At 47.6% G+C, this 21,479-nt stretch overlaps 1 protein-coding gene across 1 annotated transcript in view; it reads left to right on the top strand.

Annotated features, from left to right (window-relative positions):
• The first annotated feature begins 584 nt into the window (after window positions 1-584).
• Window positions 585-21,479, top strand: part of KSR1 (kinase suppressor of ras 1) — a 116,800-nt gene continuing 95,905 nt past the window's right edge. Inside the window, exon 1 of the mRNA XM_028708776.2 lies at window positions 585-1,265. Within this exon, the coding sequence (XP_028564609.2) occupies window positions 969-1,265 (297 nt within the window). The 5' untranslated portion in view covers window positions 585-968. The remainder of the gene's footprint in view (window positions 1,266-21,479) is intronic.

Below are 21,479 nucleotides of genomic sequence, written 5' to 3'. Positions count from 1 at the left end.
GGTGCTTCAGGTTAAGAACAGTTTCAGGTTAAGAACAGACCTCCGGAACGAATTAAGTACTTAACCCGAGGTACCACTGTATGGACCTTTGTTGGCTAAGTGATGTCTCTGCTTTTTAAGATGCTGTCTAGGTTTGTAATTGCTTTTCTCCCAAGAAGCAGGCGTCTTTTAATTTCGTGGCTGCTGTCACCATCTGCAGTGATCATGGAGCCCAAGAAAGTCTCTCACTGCCTCCATTTCTTCCCCTTCTATTTGCCAGGAGGTGATGGGACCAGTGGCCACGATCTTCGATTTTTTGATGTTGAGCTTCATCCATATTTTGCGCTCTCCTCTTTCACCCTCATTAAAAGGTTCTTTAATTCTCCTCACTTTCTTAGTATTGTTTTAAAAGCAGCAACCTCGCAGCATTGTCTTGGCTGCAAGAGCGCGATCAGCAGGGGAAGCGCCCTCTCTCCCCGCCCTTCTCCCTCCCCTCCGGCTCCCAACCAAAACAACACCGCAGGACTACAACTCCCAGCATCCTCCTCGGCAGCCGTGACCTGGACCCCAGCTGATATTCAAAGCTGGCTGGAAAGCGAAGCTCAGAAGAGGAGAGCGCTAGTTTGCAGCGCGGCTGCTGCTGCTGCGACTGACCCCGCATCGCCGCCACCCACCTTCTTCTGCCGCCCTTTTCTCCTCGCTCCCTAGGGGGAAATAAACTCATTTTCAATTTTTTTTCTTTTTGTGGGGGAGAGATGCACTTTGGGACCCTTTTGCACTGATTACTATCATTAAAAAAGAAAAAAAATAATTAGTGCATGCAATTGGAAAGGCAATTCATTCTGCCCAACGTCGTCGGGGCTTGATCGGGCAGCGGAGGCGGAAGGTCTAGCTCCGGCCCGGCCCTCGACCCGCTTCCCCGGCCCTCGCTTGCCCTCCCTCCGAGAGTCGCCGCGCCAGCCCCCCCCCCGCCTCCCCGATGCCGAGGAATGGATAGAGCGTCTGCCGCGCGGAGAGGAGCCGAGAGGATGGTGGAGAAGAAAGAGTGCGCCGCGGGCCGGACGGCAGGGGCAGCGGGGGCCGGAGGAGGAGGAGGAGGTGGGCGCAGCGGCCGAGCCCCCCCGGACGGCCTGGCCTCCGGACGCCCCGGCCGGGCCGGCTGCGCGCTGCAGCAATGCGGGCAGCTCCAGGACCTCATCGACATCTCCCTGTCCAGCCTGCAGGGGCTCCGCACCAAATGCGCCGCTTCCAACGACCTCACCCAGCAAGAGATCCGCACTTTGGAGGTACGCGGAGGGCGCCCCCTCTTTCCGCCAAAGGGGGTTGCCTTGGTGCCAGCTCCCCAGGGGGTTCTCTACCATCTCCTCGCTTTCCTCCCCCCCCCCCGCAGATAGCTTCCGCGGGAATTAATGAATTTTTGGGGGGTGGCTGGGTGCGGGTTGTGCGCGCGCGCCTTGATTTCCTCTCTCCCACCGATATGCGCGGACAATTGTCACAAAAGAATCTCTGGGCAGCGCAATCGCCTCCCTTAGGGAGACAACCCTCTTATTTATCCTTGTTATTGATAGGTATATTGCGTTTAATAATAAATAATAAGTTTCATTATTATAAATATGTACGCCGCAGGCACTCTTCTTGCTGGGCACTGCATTTATTATTATTATTACTAGGATTAGGTATTGCGGTTTATTGGATTTTCCTCCTTTTTTGTAATGGGACCAGCATGGCCACTTGCGATTAAAAATAAAAACAAAAATTGAAAAGCTATACCTTTCTATTTCCCCATGCATTTTTTCCCCCTGGTAGTGATTATATTGGCAGAATAAAAATAATCTGTCCTCTCGGTGCAAGCCTGTATGCATGTCTGCTTGGGAGTTGGCCTCGCTGAGTTCAATGGAACAGACTCCCAGGTAAGTGTGTATCTATAATAGGAATCCCCTAAGCTTTTGGGGCTACCTACCAGGGGCATATTTTGAAATTGAGAAGACAAACCAACCTGTTGTTGGGCACCGTCAAATACCCATTTCACAGGGAAAAAGCTGTACTGTATATGTTTGCAGCCTTGAGGACAGATCGCTCCTGCAGTAGTACGCTGTTTGCCAAAGAAACAGTGCCCTTCCCCTCAGTGAATGCTTTTATTTACTAAAACTGCAATGCTCTGCACACTTACCTGGGAGTAAGTCCCATCCAACTCCTTGCGGACTTTGCTTCAGAGAAGATATGTATTGCGACTGCACGGTTAAGGATTTTATTATTGGTGGTTTTTTTGCTCTGACACAAAAGTCGTGCTTTACAAAACCCTTGAAAACAACAAACAAACCCCAATCTTAACCCACCAGTAATTTGTCCCGTTCCAATCAATAAAGCCATAGCTGCAGGTTGGAAAAATTCACTGCCAACATCTTAAACATGGTTAAAAGTTTAATTTTTTTAAAGAAGCAATGGTTTATTTTCCAGGAAAAGGTGTGTGTCGGTGTGTGCTAACCCCACACTCAGAAAAGGAAGTGATGTCTGCACTGTGCAGTGGGGGGGGGGGGCGGAGGTTTATGACTGCCTTGTTGCAACACTTGCTTTTTCAGAGGGGAGGGGCGCTGTCTGGCTGCTTTATACAATGGTGTTTGTTTAGGATTCCTTGGCCTGTCCTTCTGTTCTCTTCTTTTCCTCCCCACCCGACCGCCCCCTTTTTGCTGGAGAGGGCATGCACTCTCAGTTCTTGCGGTAGGATTTATCTTGTGGGGTGGTGGTGAAGGGAAACATGGAGAGAGAGAAAAAAACCTGCTCCCCTTTTAGCTGCCATCATGCATTTTTTTCCATTCAGCGACGTTCCAGAGAAAGGACAGAAGGATATGTCCTATGGATGTGCACTGAATGCAGGCAACCTGTCTCTCAAGCCGTGTGTCTTTTAGTAAAGTAAAACCACCCCTTCTGCACATGGCCCTTACCTACCCTGACCACTGGCCTGGAATTTGGCAACACAGCTGGAGATAGTGGCTACATTGTGGGGGGTCCCTCCTGCCTCTACAATTCTACAATTCCACCTACATACCATACATTTAAAGCGCATTCCCCCTGTAAAGGGGGCTTTTGCGTCTAGCGTCCCACCCTGTGAAGAATCCTGAGAACTGCGGCTTACTCCCACAGAGCTACAATTCCCAGAAGCCAGAACAAACCCCAGTTCCCGGGATTCTCTGAGAAGCGTGGCTGCTTTTTAAATATAATGGTGCGTATGTAAGCCACTTTGCCTGTAATCTTGGGTGGTATTTAATTTCTGCTGTACTAGCTATGGAATGCAACGGTACGACTGCTTCCTCTTTGGATTAAAAAAGATAAAATAGAAGGTAGAAGGCAGAAGACTCTGGGGGCACTGGAGTCATTTTAGCCTCTGGACATATGGGGTGGGGACTCGTAATGTGGCAACCGGCTCTGCTTCATTTTGGTTTCCTTCAAAACGTGGCAAGCCTGTCCAGCTGCATTTTGGGGGGCGGCTCCTGTTCAATCTGTTGTGTGTGTGGGGGGGGCTCCCCCCTCGGCTTCTCAAAGCAGGGATGGCACTGCTGAACTGAGGGCGGAGGGCAAACCTTCCTCGCCTGCCCCAAATGGAGCAGATTGGAGAGAGCGCCTTGAAGCAGCTCTGCAGTTGTGTTGGAGGGCTAGCAGCTGCTTCTTGCCAACTCAGACCATTGAGCCTATCTTACCATAGTATGTTTTGAACTGACTGGCAGAGGCTCTCCAGTGTTTCAGACCAGCAGACTTCCCCAGCTCTGCTGAGCTATGGCTCTTCCACGTAAGATGGATTTGCTCTGTCTGGTAATATCTGGGAGCAACTGTGTGCGTTCTCAGGTGGCTTCAATGCTATTGGCGAATTCCTTAACTTGGTTTCTTGGGGAGCGGGGCTTATAATCCATGCCCGCTATCAGCGATAGAAATTAGCCAGGCGCCAGGCGCGTTTTGCGACTGGTGCAGATCCAATAGTGACCACGTGAAGATTTCTGGGTGACAGGTTGGTGACCGGGGGAAGCAAAATGTCACTTAGAGAAGGATCTGATCTGAAATAATTTTCCTTGAAGTTTGAATTCGATTTCCCCCCCTGGATGGTTTTCTTTGATGTTTAAGGCATTGCAAACCGCTTTGAGATTTGTTATTTAAAATATAAAGTGGTATAGAAATGGACTGAATAGTAATAATAATAATAATGATAAATCCCATCAGAGGGGAAAAGGTGCCTTGACATTCTGTTGTGGCAACCGTAACCTAGCTTCAAGGTGCCATTTAGCAATTTGCTTATACAGGGGTACCTCGGGTTACAGACGCTTCAGGTTACAGACTCCGCTAACCCAGAAATAGTACCTTGGGTTAAGAACTTTGCTTCAGGATGAGAATAGAAATTGTGTGGCGGCGGCAGTGGGAGGCCCCATTTGCTAAAGTGGTACCTCAGGTTAAGAACAGTTTCAGGTTAAGAACGGACCTCCAGAACGAATTAAGTTCTTAGCCCAAGGTACCACTGTACAGCTGCGTTTCTAATACTGCCCAATATGGCATTTAGCCTTAAGAGGGTGTGCATATTTTCTAGTAACACAGGGATGGGGACCTGTGACTCTTCAGATGTTCTTGGACTCCAACCCTGGTGAGCCCCAGCAAACATGGCCAATGGTCAGGGATGATGGGAGTTGTAGTCCAACATCTGGCGTGCATCACGCTGGCTATCCGCATAGTAACAGCTGCTTCTGTGGGGAGCATGTTCCCCTCCAGATATTGCTGGACCACAACTCCCATCATTCCTCCCCATTGGCCATTCTGGGCTGTGGTTGACAGGAGTTTTAGCAACATCTGGAGGGCCAAAGGGTCTCCACCCCTGTTTATTATGGATCACATCCCCCTCCACTGATAACCTTTGATTGTGTACTGTCTTTGGACTCCAATGCTATGAGGCCTAGTTAATTCCAGGAATTCCATCAATATGAGGCCCAGATTTGGGGGGCGGGCTTGGATTAGATGCCTTGCAGTTTCCCCACTTTCTCCCCCCTATTGCTGCTGCTACTGCTGCCCAGACACTTGCCTTCTTTCCTTGAGCACAATCCAGAGGCAAACAGAGAAATCTGTTTCATGTCCTCACTCTGGGCCCTTGCTCCCTTGCTGAAAGAGGAGAGGCAGACAGGCAGCCATAGCAAGGCAGAGGAGGAGCAAGATGGCGGAAGAGGCTCCAGAAATTGGCAATGGCAGTGCAGGCCTCAGCGAGTGCCCAACACTGCTTATTCTTTGTGCTGGCTGTGGTGGAGCCAATTAGATTAATTCCCCACCAGGGAATATAGAATTGGAGGGTGGTAGCTAACTCATTGCTTGGAGCCTGTTTTTACATGTTTGACTCTTCTGAATTTCTGTTTTCCTAGAATTGTAGAGTTGGAAGGGGCCAACCCCTACAATGCAGGGATCTTTTGCCCAATATGGGATTCGAACCCACGTCCCTGAGATTAAGAGTCTCATGCTCTCCCCATTGAGCTATCCCAGAAAATTTTCATTCGCCTTGATATATTTATTTTGCAAATACAGTGGTACCTCCGGTTACGAACTTAATTCGTTCCGGAGGTCCGTTCTTAACCCAAAACCGTTCTTAACCTGAGGTGCGCTTTCACTAATGGGGCCTCCCGCAGCCACTGTGCGACTTCCGCTCACATCCCGGGGCAAAGTTCATTACCAGGAGCAACTACTTCCGGGTTAGCGAAGCTCGTTACCCGAAGCATTTGTAAGGAGGACGGTACGTAACCCAAGGTTCCACTGTAAATTCTGCTTGATTATAGGAAAACCTCTAAAGTCATTTGGGAAAATAGAAGCATGGTTTGTTTTTTTAAATATTGCTTTTCTGCTGGTTTGAGCTTACAATTTAAGAATATATTGTTTGCTTTTAGAGTGCACGCCACATAGAGGGTTTTTTTGGGGAAATATTCCATGATATATAAATGCTTTTAAACAAACAAATGCATAAGTAAGGTTGGAGACTGAGCGCTTGGTGACCCACAAGGCTGTTGGGTCCAGTGCTGGGTCTGTGTGTGCGTTTGTGCACAAATGCCTGAGCACTCCTGCCTCTTGCATTTCCTGGCTCCCCTGTGACCCGACTGTTTACTACCATTTTTCCATCCCTTTCCCCCTGTGTGTCTCTGGCAACGGAGGATAACAACTGAGTGAATCTGATGAAACCGGACTCCTAGCCTGTGAAATCTTACGCCGTACGTTTTTGGCTTTCAGAACTTCAGGTGCCGCCTTATAATACCAAGCCAGACTGTTGGTTTAGCTCAGTATTGTCTGCACTGGCTTGCAGCAGCACTCCCAAGATTACAGGCTGAGAGTCTCTCCCAGGCCACCTTGGAAGATGCCATTGGACATTGAACCAGGGACCTTTTCTCAGGCAAGGCAGATGCTGTACCCACTGAGCCACCTCCCCTTCCCTTTGACCTTTTCAAGCTCTTCATGGCTTAGGGCCGAAATGGGGGAACCCATTGTGATCTGACTGGGGCTGATGGGGGCTGTAGTTCCAAACAGCGTTAGAAACTCAGATATATAAGCTAGGCACCAAACGGCTCCTTAAACCAGGGTTACGGTCTCCAAAACAGAATGCCTGGTTGCCATTTTGGGGCCAGATGGCTCGAAAGTCGTGTTTTTCAATACGACTTTTTGGTTCCTGAAATTCATAACCATCGTGCAGATAAAATATAACAGAATTCGACAAGATGTGTTGTTAGTGTGTGAAAACGGGCAAATTCTGGGCATGCACCTCCAGATGGTGGAGAAGTCAGGTGCCATCCTGGTGCCTGGGCGTCTTCACCTGGTCACAAGTGGACGATAGCCAGGTGCAAAATGTTCCTGGCAAATTTCGAACGCTGGTTCCAAATATCTTGAGGGCATCAGGGTGAGCTAAAATATGGCCTACGTATCTATTGGTACGTAGAGAGAGGCAGTGAGAGATTTTACTTTCTTGGGCTCCATGATCACTGTAGATGGTGACAGCAGTCACGAAATTAAAAGACGCCTGCTCCTTGGGAGAAAGGCGATGGCAAATCTAGACAGCATCTTAAAAAGCAGAGACATCACCTTGCCAACAAAGATCCGTATGGTTAAAGCCATGGTTTTCCCTGTAGTGATGTATGGAAGTGAGAGTTGGACCATAAAGAAGGCTGATCGCCGAAGAATTGATGCTTTTGAATTATGGTGCTGGAGGAGACTCTTGAGAGTCCCATGGACTGCAAGAAGATCAGACCTATCCATTCTGAAGGAAATCAGCCCTGAGTGCTCACTGGAAGGACAGATCGTGAAGCTGAGGCTCCAGTACTTTGGCCACCTCATGAGAAGAGAAGACTCCCTGGAGAAGACCCTGATGTTGGGAAAGATGGAGGGCACAAGGAGAAGGGGAGGACAGAGGACGAGATGGTTGGACAGTGTTCTTGAACCAGCATGAGTTTGACCAAGCTGTGGGAGGAGTGCCTGGCGTGCTCTGGTCCATGGGGTCACGAAGAGTCAGACACGACTAAACAACAACAACATCTATTGGTAAAATGCTGTGTGTATTATGTAAAGATCTCACCTAGAGCCAATTTAGATTTCATGAGCCTTTTGATAAAGCCCCAGGTCCTTAGTTCCTAACTTATATAGGACTTTTCTACATGTAGACAGAAACAAGAGGGAGTTTGGTCACTAGAGAAACACACTTTAGATGTTTATCCCCTATAGTATTGCTGTGATGCTGTCACTCAGATTGTGTCCTCCATATGTAAAAATGTAGCTGGATTTGCCATGGCTGCTCTTCTCAAAAGGACCACAAAAAGGTTTCGCAGGAGAACGGCAACAAGGACGATTCAGTCAGCTGATAATTCAGGTATATCAGAGTGGATTTCAGGGGGTTAGACTAGATGACCCTCGTGGTCCCTTCCTATGTGGTGCACGGAACTGGCTCCCCTGCAGGAGGCAATGACAGCCGCCATCTTGGATGGCTTTAAAAGAGGATTAGATGAATTCATGGAGGACAAAGCTACCAGTGGTACCAGCCATGAGGGCTATGTCAAGAGGCAGCTTGACGTTTCATGCCATTTTTGCCCGCTCTCGGCTCTTTCAAGGCTGTTTTTGCCCTTTCGGAAGTCACTTCCAGGTTCAGCCCAGCCGTGCATCAGTTGGTTGTTGCCTGTACTGAGGGGCACAGCAGGAACTGTAGGCTGGCTGGAGGCTTCCCAGACGTGGCTGCCATCGTTGGATAGGCCTGGGGAACAGTGTGGAGGTGAAAACAGGCGTCTGTGGGGTCTGCCAGGGCCCTGGGCCCCAGAAGCTGTTCCAGGTTCAAATGGCCTCTTACTTCTCTGATGCATTGATGGGGGCTTGTGTGGGACCACCACACACGGAAACAGCGGGCCAGACTTTTCCAGTTGCCCCCTGCCCGCCCGTTGAAGGTTTCTTGCAATATAACCAACACTTCCTGGTTTCCTCTTCTAAGTTGTTCCTGCGAATTCTGAGGTTTGCGGCTTTTTGCTTGGGCAGATGATTTTTTGTCGCGAACTGTTCCTAGGTAGGTGGTGAAAGCTGCTTGGAGGGGTGGCTGGGAACTGGGACGCTCCGAGAACGGGGTCCTCGCTGTGGGATCACATTCACCCAGTGTTATACCAGCTGCACTGGTTCCCGGTGGAGTACAGGATCAGGTTTAAGGTGCTGGTTTTAACCTTTAAAGCCCTATACGGCTTAGGACCCTCGTACCTATGGGACCGCCTCTCCTGGTATGTCCCATGGAGGACCTTACGGTCTTCAAACAAAAACACCTTGGAGGTCCTGGGCCACAGAGAGGTTAGGCTGGCCTCAACCAGAGCCAGGGCTTTCTCGGCTGTGGCTCCGATCTGGTGGAACGCTCTGTCACAAGAGACTAGGGCCCTGCGGGACGTGACATCTTTCCGCAGGGCCTGCAAGACAGAGCCGTTCCACCAGGCCTTTGGCCAAGGCACAGCCTGACCCCCTCCTTTGGTAATTCTTCACAGAACTCTAGCCCAATGGTTGCCATCAATTTGATTTGAACTGATTTTATAATGAATTGATTTTAGAATGCTGTATTATTTTACTGTTGTTAGCCACTCTGAGCCCGGCTTTGGCTGGGGAGGGCGGGATATAAAATTTTATTATTATTATTAACAACGAAGCCTCGTCCTCAAATGCCTCGTTTGCATCTTGGAGGATGTGCATGGTGGGCGGTTTATGCAAGAGGCAGAATCAAATGGTGGAAAGAAACTTTGGCTGGCTTGGCAGTTTCCAGTGAGCTTAATGGCTGATTTAAATCCCGGCCTCCCAGGTCTTAGTCCAACACTAGGCCACCACATTGGCTTGTCTCCCCTAGAAATTTCTTCCTCTTAAAACAGCCACCCCCAAACTCGGCTCTCCAGATGTTTTGGGACTACAACTCCCATCATCCCTAGCTAACAGGACCATTGGTCAGGGATGATGGGAATTGTAGTCCCAAAACTTCTGGAGGGCCTAGTTTGGGGGTGCCTGTCTTAGAGGAACATCCCAACATCCAGGGCCCTCTCCTGCCAGTCTGTAGCCTGGAGTGTTACACCCCAAAGAAAAGCTTGATGCAGCTATACATGCCTTCCCCCCGACTTCTGCCCTAGTTATTTACTTTTAATTTATACATATTCGTATTTGCCCCTCCCCAGCAAACTCATATCGGAACAAAAACCACATATCCTCCAGATCCTATATAATATTTTTCCTAGGCTTTTCCTAACCCACGAGATTGGACTCTGTTATTTCTGAATCCCTGTTTTCTGAACTGATAAATGATTAAAAAATAATAATTCTGTGATTCCAGGTACACTCAATGAAATGAATGGCTCTAACTCAGCAACGTCTATTAGGTTCGATGGGTATACAGTGGTACTTCGGGTTAAGTACTTAATTCGTTCTGGAGGTCCATACTGAACCTGAAACTGTTCTTAATCTGAAGCACCAGTTTAGCTAATGGGGCCTCCTGCTGCTGCCGCGCCGCCGGAGCACGATTTCTGTTCTCATCCTGAAGCAAAGTTCTTAACCTGAAGCACTATTTCTGGGTTAGCGGAGTCTGTAACCTGAAGCGTATGTAACCTGAAGCGTATGTATGAGGTACCACTTTATTGTGAGAAGAGCTAAACGTGGTTATAACCCATTGCGTTTTGTTTGTTTGGTTGCATCTTTGTATACAGCTTAGAGGGATTTTTTTAAACAGGAAGCGGCTTAGAAATGCTTTAAAAGACATAATAAAATGAAACGACCAACAACCAAAACCAACGGGTGGTTTTTATGTGAGCCCCTTTCCCCCTCCGCCACAAATGATAGGAAGATCAAGCAAGTTTCCAACTGAAAATGCACAATTCTCTTGTGAACGGGCAAACCAAATTTCCTGACTGTCGCTCCTCCTGTGGTTGTCAAGCAGATGTTTCTGAGAAACCTTGGGCTTCCCCAGAAATGCAGAAAACGCAAAGATCGGGAGAGATTTTGCGACGAGCGAATGGAGAAAACGTCTGACTCTGACCCCAAAGGCCTCTTCTTCCTTTGCAGTGGGTGACCTTGGCATCTGCGTTGCTTCCACAGAATGAGGAAGGCAGAGCAGGGGAAAGTGAGATGCTATTTCAGCAAGCAACAGGAAACTCCAGCCGTTGGCTCTCCAGTGGCTGAAAACAATGATGATGTCAGTGTGTGAGCCTTGAGGAGCTGGATGGTGCAGCCAGCGAAACAGGCTTTGGCCTTCAAACAGGGCCGGACTGCCCATTAGGGAGGCTGAGGCAGTTGCCTAGGGCATCTGATGCTGGGAGGCGAGGAGCGGGTTGAAGTTTTGTTTGTCAAGCACCTATGATGATGATGATGATGATGAGAAGAAGAAGAAGAAGAATCTATTATTTATACCCCGCCCATCTGGCTGGGTTTCCCCAGCCACTCTGGGTGGCTCCCAACAGAATACTACTACTAATGATAATAAAGCGATAAAACATCAAACATTTAAAACTTCCCTAAACAGGACTGCCTTCAGACGTCTTCTAAAAGTCAGATACAGTGGTACCTCAGGTTACAGACACTTCAGGTTACAGACTCCGCTAACCCAAAAATAGTGCTTCAGGTTAAGAACTTTGCTTCAGGATGAGAACAGAAATCGTGCTCCAGCGGCGTGGTGGCAGCAGGAGGCCCCATTAGCTAAAGTGGTGCTTCAGGTTAAGAATAGTTTCAGGTTAAGTACGGACCTCCGGAATGAATTAAGTACTTAACGCGAGGTACCACTGTAGATGTTCTTTTTTGGTTTTTCATTGAGAAACTCGCCTGCTTCCCCCTTTCGGTCTTTAAAAATTTTGCACTCCCCTCCTGACGTCTGGAAAAAAATCCTATGCACATTCATATGCACGAAGCCTGACTTGGGCAGCCCCCAAGCTAGCCAGGTGTCTTCAGGTTGTGGTAGAGGACGTTGTCTTGTCTCCAGTGTTGAAGTAAGAGTCAGCTGACAATCTGGCCAGCTTCATAGTTTACAATTGGTGTGTGTGTGTGTGTGTATGTCGGGGTGCCATTTTGCCCTTTCCTGACCCACAAAATGTCTTGGCTCGGCCCCGTCTTCAAAAAGTTGTTATTTGGCAAACCAGGAAAGTGGGAAATATTTGGAGTATTCCTTGAGATGTAGGGAATAATCAGTGTCTCCGTAACATGGCCAGAATTGTACCTGCGGCCCTCAGGATGTTTTTGGCCTCCTATCGTCCCTAGTCAGCATGTTGGGGGCTGATGGGAGTCACAACATTTGGTTCTTAATGTTTGCTCTTGCGACTCTGCTGTGGAAGACTCAATTTCCTTCTCCTGGATGTGAAGTCATAAGCAGAATCCCTATAACTTGATCAGAACTTGGCTAGAGCTGCTGGACTCAGGATGAAATACCTTTGCAGGCCATTCTTCTGTGGGCAGATTTAGGGTAGCCTGGAGTTCAGTCCCCAGAATCTCCAGGTAAGGCTGGGAAGGAGCTCTTATTTGAATCCCTGGAGAGTGGTTCCCAGTCAGCTTAGATCAGGGATGTGGAGCCTGGTTTCTCCCAAACTGCAACTCCCACCATCACAGGTCCTTGGCCATGCTGGCTGGGGTTGAGGGGAGTTGGGAGTCCAGCAATATCTGGAGATTCGTGGGTTTTGCACCTCTCAGACAGACAATTTTCAGCTGGATGAATCCATAGTCTGTTTCAATATAAGGTAGCACCCTATGTCCCTATGAAATTGGGCCTACTCTTGACAACTGGGCATTTGCATGTGGTAAAAATGGAGTGGGAGTTTGTGGTCAACCAAAGAAGGAAGTGGGCATCTCTTCTTCCATTAATTTGCCATAGGAATATCAAAAGCTGTTGTATACTGAGTCAGGCTGTTGGTTCTGCTAGCTCAATGTTGTCTGCACTGACTAGGGGTACAGAGTTTCAGGCAGGGGCACGACTTGGGGGTGCTGGAGATGGAACCTGAGACCTTCTACACGCAGAGCATGTGTTCTGCCACTGAGCTCTTCTGCACTGTACTGGATTTATCTTATAACTGCTTAACTTCTGCCATTAAAAACTGGTCAACCTTGAGACATGTTCCACCTTCGCTTCTGGGACTTTGGTAATCCTCTGGTGCCGATGAGGGAGGTGGTAACATCTCAGATATGCAGAGCCAAGGCCTGGTGAATGCCAGAGACAGCCCTGGGGTGAGAATCTCCCAGACTTAATGGGCTGGATCCAGACTTCATAGGAGAGTAAACTCTTTGAAACGCAAAGGTTGTGATGGCCAGAATGGCAGGATTATTTCACGCTGAACTATGTGCATTCTGAATCGGCAGGAGGTAGGTGCCATTTTGAATCTCATTCATCCTTGGGCGCTAGAACTGGCATGGGTTGCTTTTGTTGTTTGTTCTGTAACCAATACAAAACACGGAGGTTGTCTGTGAACACACAGTCCTGATGGCATCAACTTTGGTGGGGAGAGGCTGGCATCTTCAAGGTGTTCTTGCTAAACGCGGCACAAAAACCTTGCTATTTCATGTTGACATCCTTCTCCTTTGTGCTTTCCCTGCAACATAGGAGTGTAGGAAGCTACCTTAATACCAAGGCAGAGCATTGGTCCATCTAGTTCAGTATTGTCTGCACTGATTGGCAGTGGTTTGCCAGGGTTTCAGACAGCAGGGCCTCTCCCAGCCCCTACCAAAAAGCCAGTGTGGTGTAGTGGTTAAGAGCGGTAGACTCGTAATCTGGTGAATTGGGTTTGATTCCCCACTCCTTCACATGCAGCTGCTGGGTGACCTTGGGCCAGTCACACTTCTCTGAAGTCTCTCAGCCTCACTCACCTCACAGAGTGTTCACTGTGGGAGAGGAAGGGAAAGGAGAATGTTAGCTGCTTTGAGATTCCTTCGGGTAGTGATAAAGCGGGATATCAAATCCAAACTCTTCTTCTTCTACCTGGACGTGCCTTTGGGAATTGAACCTGGGACATTCTGCCTGCAAAACAGATTCTCTGCTGCTGAGCCAAGGCCCTTGCGTGGGTTGGAACTGCTCTGTGTTTTCACTTTTTGCCAGTTTACTGGGTGTATGTAAGTGCTGTAAACAGCCTTGTGGCTTCAGAGTGCTCTCCAGGGACCTACAAACTCGGCACTGGTCGGGGCTGCGAGTTGTACCAGCAACTGAATTTGCTGGCTTCGAACTTGGTGGAGAGTTTGCAGATGAGACGGCTGCTGCTGGATGTGCTGGCCTGAGGAGGGGCTTGGAACGGGGTGGAGGGGTGGCGAGGAAGGAAGGATGTGGTTTCAGTGACCGTGTTCCTTGGAATGGCGCTGCCCATTTGAGGTTGCACTGGCATATTTTTTTTAGGGTATGAGTTGGCTCAATTATGTTAGAAACTCTCTCTCTCTCTCTGTGTGTGTGTGTGTGTGTGCGCGCGCGCGTGTGTGTAAATTCCTCTGACTTTCCTGCTGAGCCAAATGTGGGTTACATTTCTCTCTCTCTCTTTCTCTCTCTGTCTCTCTCTCTCGGGTTATGCAAGAATGAAAACGCAACGAAGCTTTTAGTTCAGGGATGAGTGAGGAACCTGTGGCCCTCCTGATGTTATGGGACAAATGTTATTCATGTGAATGCATGCAAACTTTCCTACGCTAGTTGCTTTTATAACTTCCTTTGAGTGTCTTTTTACACGCAGTTCGGTTGCAACAAAGATGTTCTGAAAGAGGCTACCTTCCCATAGCTCAGATTAGGATGCAAAAAGACCGGATGCTCTTGGAACCCAATAAGAAACGTGTTTTGGCCTTGCAAGCTGCTCCAGAGACGATGGGTAGCCAATGTGGTTCTCTCCAGATGTTGTCGGACTACAACTCCCATCATCCTTTGACAATGGCCACAGTAGCAGGGGCTGCTGGTTGATAGTGGTTGTTGTTGATAGCGGTTGTTGCGATTGCACGTTTGTGAAGATCGTGTCTTGTTTGGCCCCTGAAGGAGGCATTAAAAGTGAGGGTGTAAGCAGGGCACTGACATACGTTGAAGGTTGACTGGCACTCGTGCAGAACTATTTGGGGCGGATCTTAAGCATATTGAGTCATAAGAAGAACCTGGCCAGTGGATCAGGTCAAAGACCCGTCTGTTCTCTCTCTCTCTCTTTAAATTATTAGATTTTCCACAATTATAACAAAAACCACAAAGCAGAATGACACACAAAACCAGAAAAAAAGAAAAATACATCAATGAACGAAAAAAGGAACAACAAACAGATAAACAATAACAACAAACTTAATTCTTTACAAATCCAACCTTTTAAACATCTTGGTTGACTTCCTCTAGTCCCTCCCTTCTGAGTTTCCTTGCAGTTGAAAGTAACAGCTTTCCAATATCATTATTAAACTAAAACAATTTCCAATTATAATCCATCTTATTCACTTTTCTTAATATTCGTCTGTCCTCTCAATGCCCATGGAAAGCCTGCAAGCCTGCAGTTCCTGGAAACTGGTATTCGGAGATGTACTGTCTCTCACAGTGGAGAGCCATTTGGCCAGCAGCCATTGATAGCTTCATCCTCCATGAATTTGTCTCACCAGCTCCAAACGTTGAGTAGACTCTTGTCTGCTACAGACCAACAAAGGCTGCTTCTCTCCTGCGATTTTTGAGTGGAGAAAAACTCTGTCCTGTGTTAAAAGCAGGAGCTGATGAACCACCCTTGACGTACATAGAGAGGTGTACCTTGGCTCCCTTGTGCCATTGGGAAGGAGTTACATTAGCCACCTCCAAAGCTGGGCAGAAGAGTGCCAGATGAAATGGATGGAGGATGTAGAATCAGGAAGTTTAACAAGTAAAATTAGAGAACAAGAAGAGACAACCATCAAAGAGGATTGGAAATTATTTATTAGATTATTTAATAAATCATTGTAACAATGTTAAAAACACTAGCCAGTTTGGAGTAAGCTGTTAAAAATTGCAATGAGAAAAATTAAGGTAAGAATGATTAGAAAAAGCAGAATATGCAGCAGAAATAGATAAACTGAGGAAACCACGGAAGGATGGAAGTTGACTAAAAGAAACTATTTGATGAATTCATTGAAATGTATTGTCTTTTTCCTTTTCTTTTTCACTTTGATGGTATTTTGAAATATATATATATATATATATATATATATATATATATATATATATATATATATATATATTAAAGCCATCACTCTGGGCTACCTGGTCAAAAAGTCAGAAGGCCCACTCCAAAATGCCTTTTTTAATTTGTGCATTCATGTTGACTTGTGCTCAGGTAGTGTTAGGGTGGTTATGAACGACCCCCCCCCCCCCCCCGCTTTCCCTACTGTTTGTGCCTGCGGAGGTTTCTAAATCAGCACATTTCCTGTAACTTCCTGCTTTTCAAACCTGTAACTTTTCATACAACAATCTTCCCGCGCTTTCAAACTTTCCCCAGGTTTTGTTGTGCTGTAGCGCATTGGGCTCTTTCGTACCATCCTCTTCGTCCAGCCAGTCCCCCACAACTGATTAACTCTCCCTGCTCCAGCAACATATCTTGGAGACAGTAGGGTGGGCAATGTCCTGTTTCAGATCTAGTCCTTTGTTACCTGACCAGAGCTGCCTCTCTGCAACCTTCGCGGACTAAACCAGAATATTATTTGTTCCTCCTCCAGCCACTGTAACCTCAGGTCACGTGGTCCTCTTGAGGTCTCCTTTGTCGAGAGAGGACTTCCTCTAGAGAACAATGAGAGTTTAGCCTCCCTGGCTTCCCATTTGGCACACGAACGCCACAGGGTTTGAAGGCCGTTAAGGTGCTATCAGACGGCATAATAAATGACTTCTCGATTCCAGGGTTTGGCCCCTAGTGAGAGGTACGGAGAGGAAGGGAAACTCTCTCCCCCCCCTCTTTAATTTGTGGGGAAATGTTCACACTTCTGGGCTAAATTTATGGGTCTCATGTGACCAGAGGCGTGTTTGTTTTTCTTCCTGCAATGAGAGAAATAATTTTTGGGGGTTTTTTTTGGTACACTGTAGATAGCCACCCTAAATGCACAAACACTTGACTCTCTTCCCCACCCCCAAGAGACTGGATAACCACACTGGAATCCATTGCAGGGCTGACTTAACTCATGTTAAACCACAACGGAATCACAAAACTGAAGTTGGAAAGTACCACAAAGGTCCTTTAGTACAAACCGTTGCAATGCAGAAGTCACAGCTAAGATACTGGGACCTTGTGCCATGGCCCTTCCTCTCCATCACAAAAAAATAGCAATAATTTAATTTAACTTTTAAACAAATAAACAGACAGTACAAACAAGGAACAGTTGTAGAAATAGTGTGGAAAACAAGGCACAGAGGAAAACAATGTACACCTAAGGAATCCTTTCCCATCTAGCCTTCTTGATCAATCCACAGCCCTGTCTGCACAATATAGTTTTAAAGCAGTATCAAAGCCCCTTTAAAGAAACATGGTTTCCCCCAGGCTCGCAGCGGTTCTCAACCTGTGGGTCCCCAGATGTTGTTGGGCTGCAACTACCATCATCCCTCAGCTCTGGCCTTGCTAGCTAGGGGTGATGGGAGTTGTAGTTCAACAACATCTGGGGATCTGCAGGTTGATAAAGGCTGCCCTGGAGGGTCCTGGGAAGCGCAGATTGTTAAGGCTGCTGAGAGTTGCTAGGAGACCCTTATTCTGCCCACAGGGCTACAATTCCCAGAATTCCCTGGGAGGAAGAGAGATTGACTATTAAACCACTCTGGGAATTATAGTTCAGTGAGGGGAGCTGTAGCTCAGCGGCCCCCCTCTCTCTAATCTGAGCACCCCTGTCAAACTACGGGGGGGGGGGGGAGCCGTTACTGTAAAGTGCCAAGATACTGCTTTAAATGTATTGCTTGGATGGGGACTTAAATAAGCCACGCTGCACGGAGAGATTAGTCTGTGTATGTGAAGCTAAGGAACGGAAGCTATTCCCCATAGAACGTTTTCCTGCGCCATTTATTAACCCTCTGCAGACCCTCCAACATTTCTCCGATGAAAATAGGGAGGCCCCGTTCCATAACGATAATTTTACTATTTATACCCACACATCTTACTGGGTTGCCCCAGACACTCTGGCCAGCTTCCAACATATAAAAAAAACATAATAAACATAAAAAAACATAATAATAAAATACATAATAAAACATTAAACATTTTTTTTAAAACCCTCCCCTATACAGGAATGCCTTCAGATGACTCGGGGGTCGGATAACTCTGTATCCCGCTCCCAACATTTCTCCGATGAAAATAGGGACATCTTAATGAAATGTCGGGCGTTCAGGGATCAAATCAGAAACTGGAACGGATTCTCTAAATCAGGGATGTCCCTGGAAAAAAGCGACGCTTGGAGGGTTGTCTCTGATGTTGCACAAGACCTTCAGGTACTCCTTTAAAAACAGGGTCTCGTCTTTGGGAGGCCCGCTGCTCATCAGAGTGCAACCTCTTTGCCTCTCTCCCTGGCCTGCCACCTCCAGCTACTTTTCCTAGGCCAGCAAATGTCTTTCAGCTTGGTTAGGCAACAGTTGTGGTGCGCATATATATATATTTGCACGTTTCAAGGGAGCAGCAGATGGTGCATGCTGGGTGTGTGGCCGCTAAGCGCTCGCAGCTCTTAAATACATTCTCGGCGTCTCCTAATGGAGGGGAGTCGATTGCAGCGACTTCCTGTTTTCTGCCAAGCACTTTTTCTAAATGAAGAGCGGGAGAGGTTGGCAGAGCTGTTTGCGTGGGTACTCTTCTTCCCTGCCTTCTCCCCCCCCCCCCAACTGCCCCCATGTTCCTGGTCTCTCCCAGGCGATGGTCTTCGTTAAGATTGGGATATGTGGTCTGTATTAAGATTTGGGATATACGCAGCAGCAGGAGTTGGGTGCATGGCGGCGGGGTGTGTGTGTGTGTGTGTGTGTCAGAGGGAAGGTCATTGCAGATAGGCTGCAAAAGCCTTGTGACAGGCTAAAAATAGCCTCTGCCATCTCCCCCTCTTCTTGATTGGCGCCCCCCCCCCCCCCGGAGAGATCAGCAAATGAGGCGGCCCAGCCAGGGTAGGGCGGAATGAGCGGGGCCCTGGGATCAATACGTGTCTGTCTTTGCAATGCCAGTTGCGAGTGGACTTTGTCCGGCTGTCTCTCTCTGTCTCTCTCTTGCAGTTTCACGCATGGGATGGAACATTGGCTGAAATAGTTTGGGGGCCCATGGGCAGACACCCTTAGGATACGGGGTGGGCAGATCTGTTTTCAGCTTCTCATTCTTTCCGATCTTGAGTTTGGCTCCACGTCAGCTTGCAATTCCACGCTCTTGGCATTGCGATTTGCTTTAAGCTGCTTCTAAGTTGTTGTGGTTTGCCCTGGAACCTCGGAGTGAAGATGAGCAGTATTTGTTTTATGGATTGCTTTTATGTCTCGCTGTTTCTCCAAGGAGCACAACAAGAAGGGTGTATCCTACGTGGTTCTCCCCCTCATTTAATCCCCACAACAACCCTGTTGTTGAGAGGCAGTGACTTCGGGGCCGAGTGCGGATTTAACCCTGGGCTTTCTTGCTCTTGATCCCAACGCTCTAACCACTATGGTACACTTATCATTATTAGCAGTAGCAGTAACAATAATGCAAATTCCCCTTGATACGCACATTATTTTTGTAGGCAGTTTTGCCCAATGTATGCGTTTATGCAAAGCAGGTTTCCCTTATTTACAGCTCTGTACGTAATTTTTATCCACACTTTCCATGTGAATATTTGCACGCGTCGGTTGGCTGGAAAAAAGCGTCGCAGACGTCAGAGAGGGGTGAATTTCGAAGGATGGCTGTTTCTCAGTTCGCATACTTTCTGAAAGGGTGAATTAGGTAGGCTTTCCTTTAAATACGAAGAGAATTTCTCCCTCTTCTGTACCTCAGAGGTGGAGGGTGTTGGAAGCTGCTGAGCTGGGAGGTGCCTGTTGAATATCCTCTAGCATTTGGACTGAAGATTGTCTTTTGGGTGGAATGTTAAAACATCTGTAAGATTATTTTTTGAATAGTTGATTTTGAAGCCGGTGGCCCTTTTCCAACTCCTGGTGGGCTGTGGCAACCAAGGGGTTAGAGTGGGAGGGGGGCGGGTTGTGAACCTTTTTGGACCAGGGTGGCACAGTTTGAATTTTGAGACCATGCTGTCACAAAATGAAAGTATTTGCAAGCGGCTTCCCCAAATAATGTGCGTTTTTGTATGTTCTTTTCACTAATATTTACACTTTTATCCACATTCCCCCCCCCCCATACCTAAAGCAAACGGCATTACAGTGGTACCTCGGGTTAAGTACTTAATTCGTTCTGGAGGTCTGTTCTTAACCTGAAACTGTTCTTAACCTGAAGCACCACTTTAGCTAATGGGGCCTCCCGCTGCCGCCATGCCGCCACAGCACGATTTCTGTTCTCAAAGTACCCGAGGTACTATTTCTGGGTTAGCAGAGTCTGTAACATGAAGCGTCTGTAACCCGAGGTACCACTGTAATTTTGTGCGTATTGTTTGGCTGGAAAATTTCACCGCAGAATTCAGAGGAGTGCACATTTGAAGGATTGCTCTGTCTTGGTGGGCGAATTGGCTGTGAGTTAGGGCATTTCTCACGAAAATGCAAACCGTTTGAATTTCTACTCCCTCCTTCCCTCCCTCCACAATGCAAGGCGATGTCCCCTTGGCCTGCTCCCTGTGAAAGCTGGTCGCCCCATTGTGCAGGCGCATCGAATGCCTTTCTGACCTGCTTTGAAGTGAGTTGAGTTTAGAAAAGGAAGTCGGCGTGCTTTGAGTGTTCCGTGTGGGTTCCTGGTGCAGCTCCACCCGATTTGCATGCCTCTTGTTATGAAACCCTACATTGCTTGTTTGGGCAAGAGAGGGGAGAGCTTTCTCTCCGCCAGCCTTCCCCATCCTGGTCCTCCCCCCACAAAGGCTGCAACTCTAATAGCTGCCTCATAGGATGAGTTCAGGAAACGGTCCAAAGAGGAGCACACAGGTCCCATCTGCACTTTGCACTTAAAGCAGTATCGTACCACTTTGTGCAGTCATGGCTCCCCCCCAAAGGCTCTTGGGAACTGTAGTCTGTCAAAGGTGCTGGGAGTTTCTAGGAGACCCCATTCCTCTCTTAGAGAAACAGTTCCCAGAATTCCCTGGGGAGAGGGATTGATTGCTAAGTTTTTTTGGGGATTGTAGTTCTGCGAGAGGAATAGGAGTCTCCTTGCAACTCTCAGCACCCTTAACAGACTACAATTCCCAGGATTCTTGGAGAGGGAAGCCATGACTGTGCACAGAGGAAGGATGCTGCTTTCAATGCACAATGTCAATGGGGCCAGAATTAGGGTTGACCCAAAATATTCTGCTTCCTGGGGCAGGTACCCTGTTGCATAGCACACACACCTCCCCCAACACGCATGGAGATAGCTTGAAATGGATATTTTTTTCCAGATCAGTAGGCAGAGGGAAGGGGGGGGGGGGGATCGCCAAGAAGAGACCAGGCTTCTAGTAATCAACTGTTCATTCTGCTTATTGCGCTTTGGAGAGAGAGTCCTTCATCAGGAGCCATGTACAAAATGTGGTTCAAAATAGTGACAGTGATCAAGAGATGACAACAGAAAGTAAAAACCAGGACACCCAGAAATTGTTGAACTTTTTTAAAGGAAACCCCAAAAATTGTTGAGCTATTTCAGTTTACTTGCCAAAGATCTAGGACAAATCGCAGCCTTACAGAAATTCCCTCCGAAATCCTGGTAATATCTGGGAAAATCCAGACGTATGCCAGCCCTATGCTAGCACACTCAGAAATGTAAAACAACGCCTAGAACCATAAATTCCAAACTGTACCATGAATAAGACAGTGAATTTGGGGCTATAACCATACCTCCATAAGTAAAAAGATGAGCACTCTTTGATACGCCCATTCTAGTAAGATTCTTACAGAGTCTTAACAGAGTCTTCATTTTGAGTAAGATACACATGTATGTTTGGGTCTCTGCAGCTGGTTGAGCAAA

The sequence above is a fragment of the Podarcis muralis genome, chromosome 15 (genome assembly GCF_964188315.1).
Source record: "Podarcis muralis chromosome 15, rPodMur119.hap1.1, whole genome shotgun sequence".
NCBI lineage: Eukaryota > Metazoa > Chordata > Lepidosauria > Squamata > Lacertidae > Podarcis > Podarcis muralis.
The sequence above is the reverse complement of the archived record's forward strand: the minus strand, read 5'-3'. Positions and strand labels throughout refer to the sequence as shown.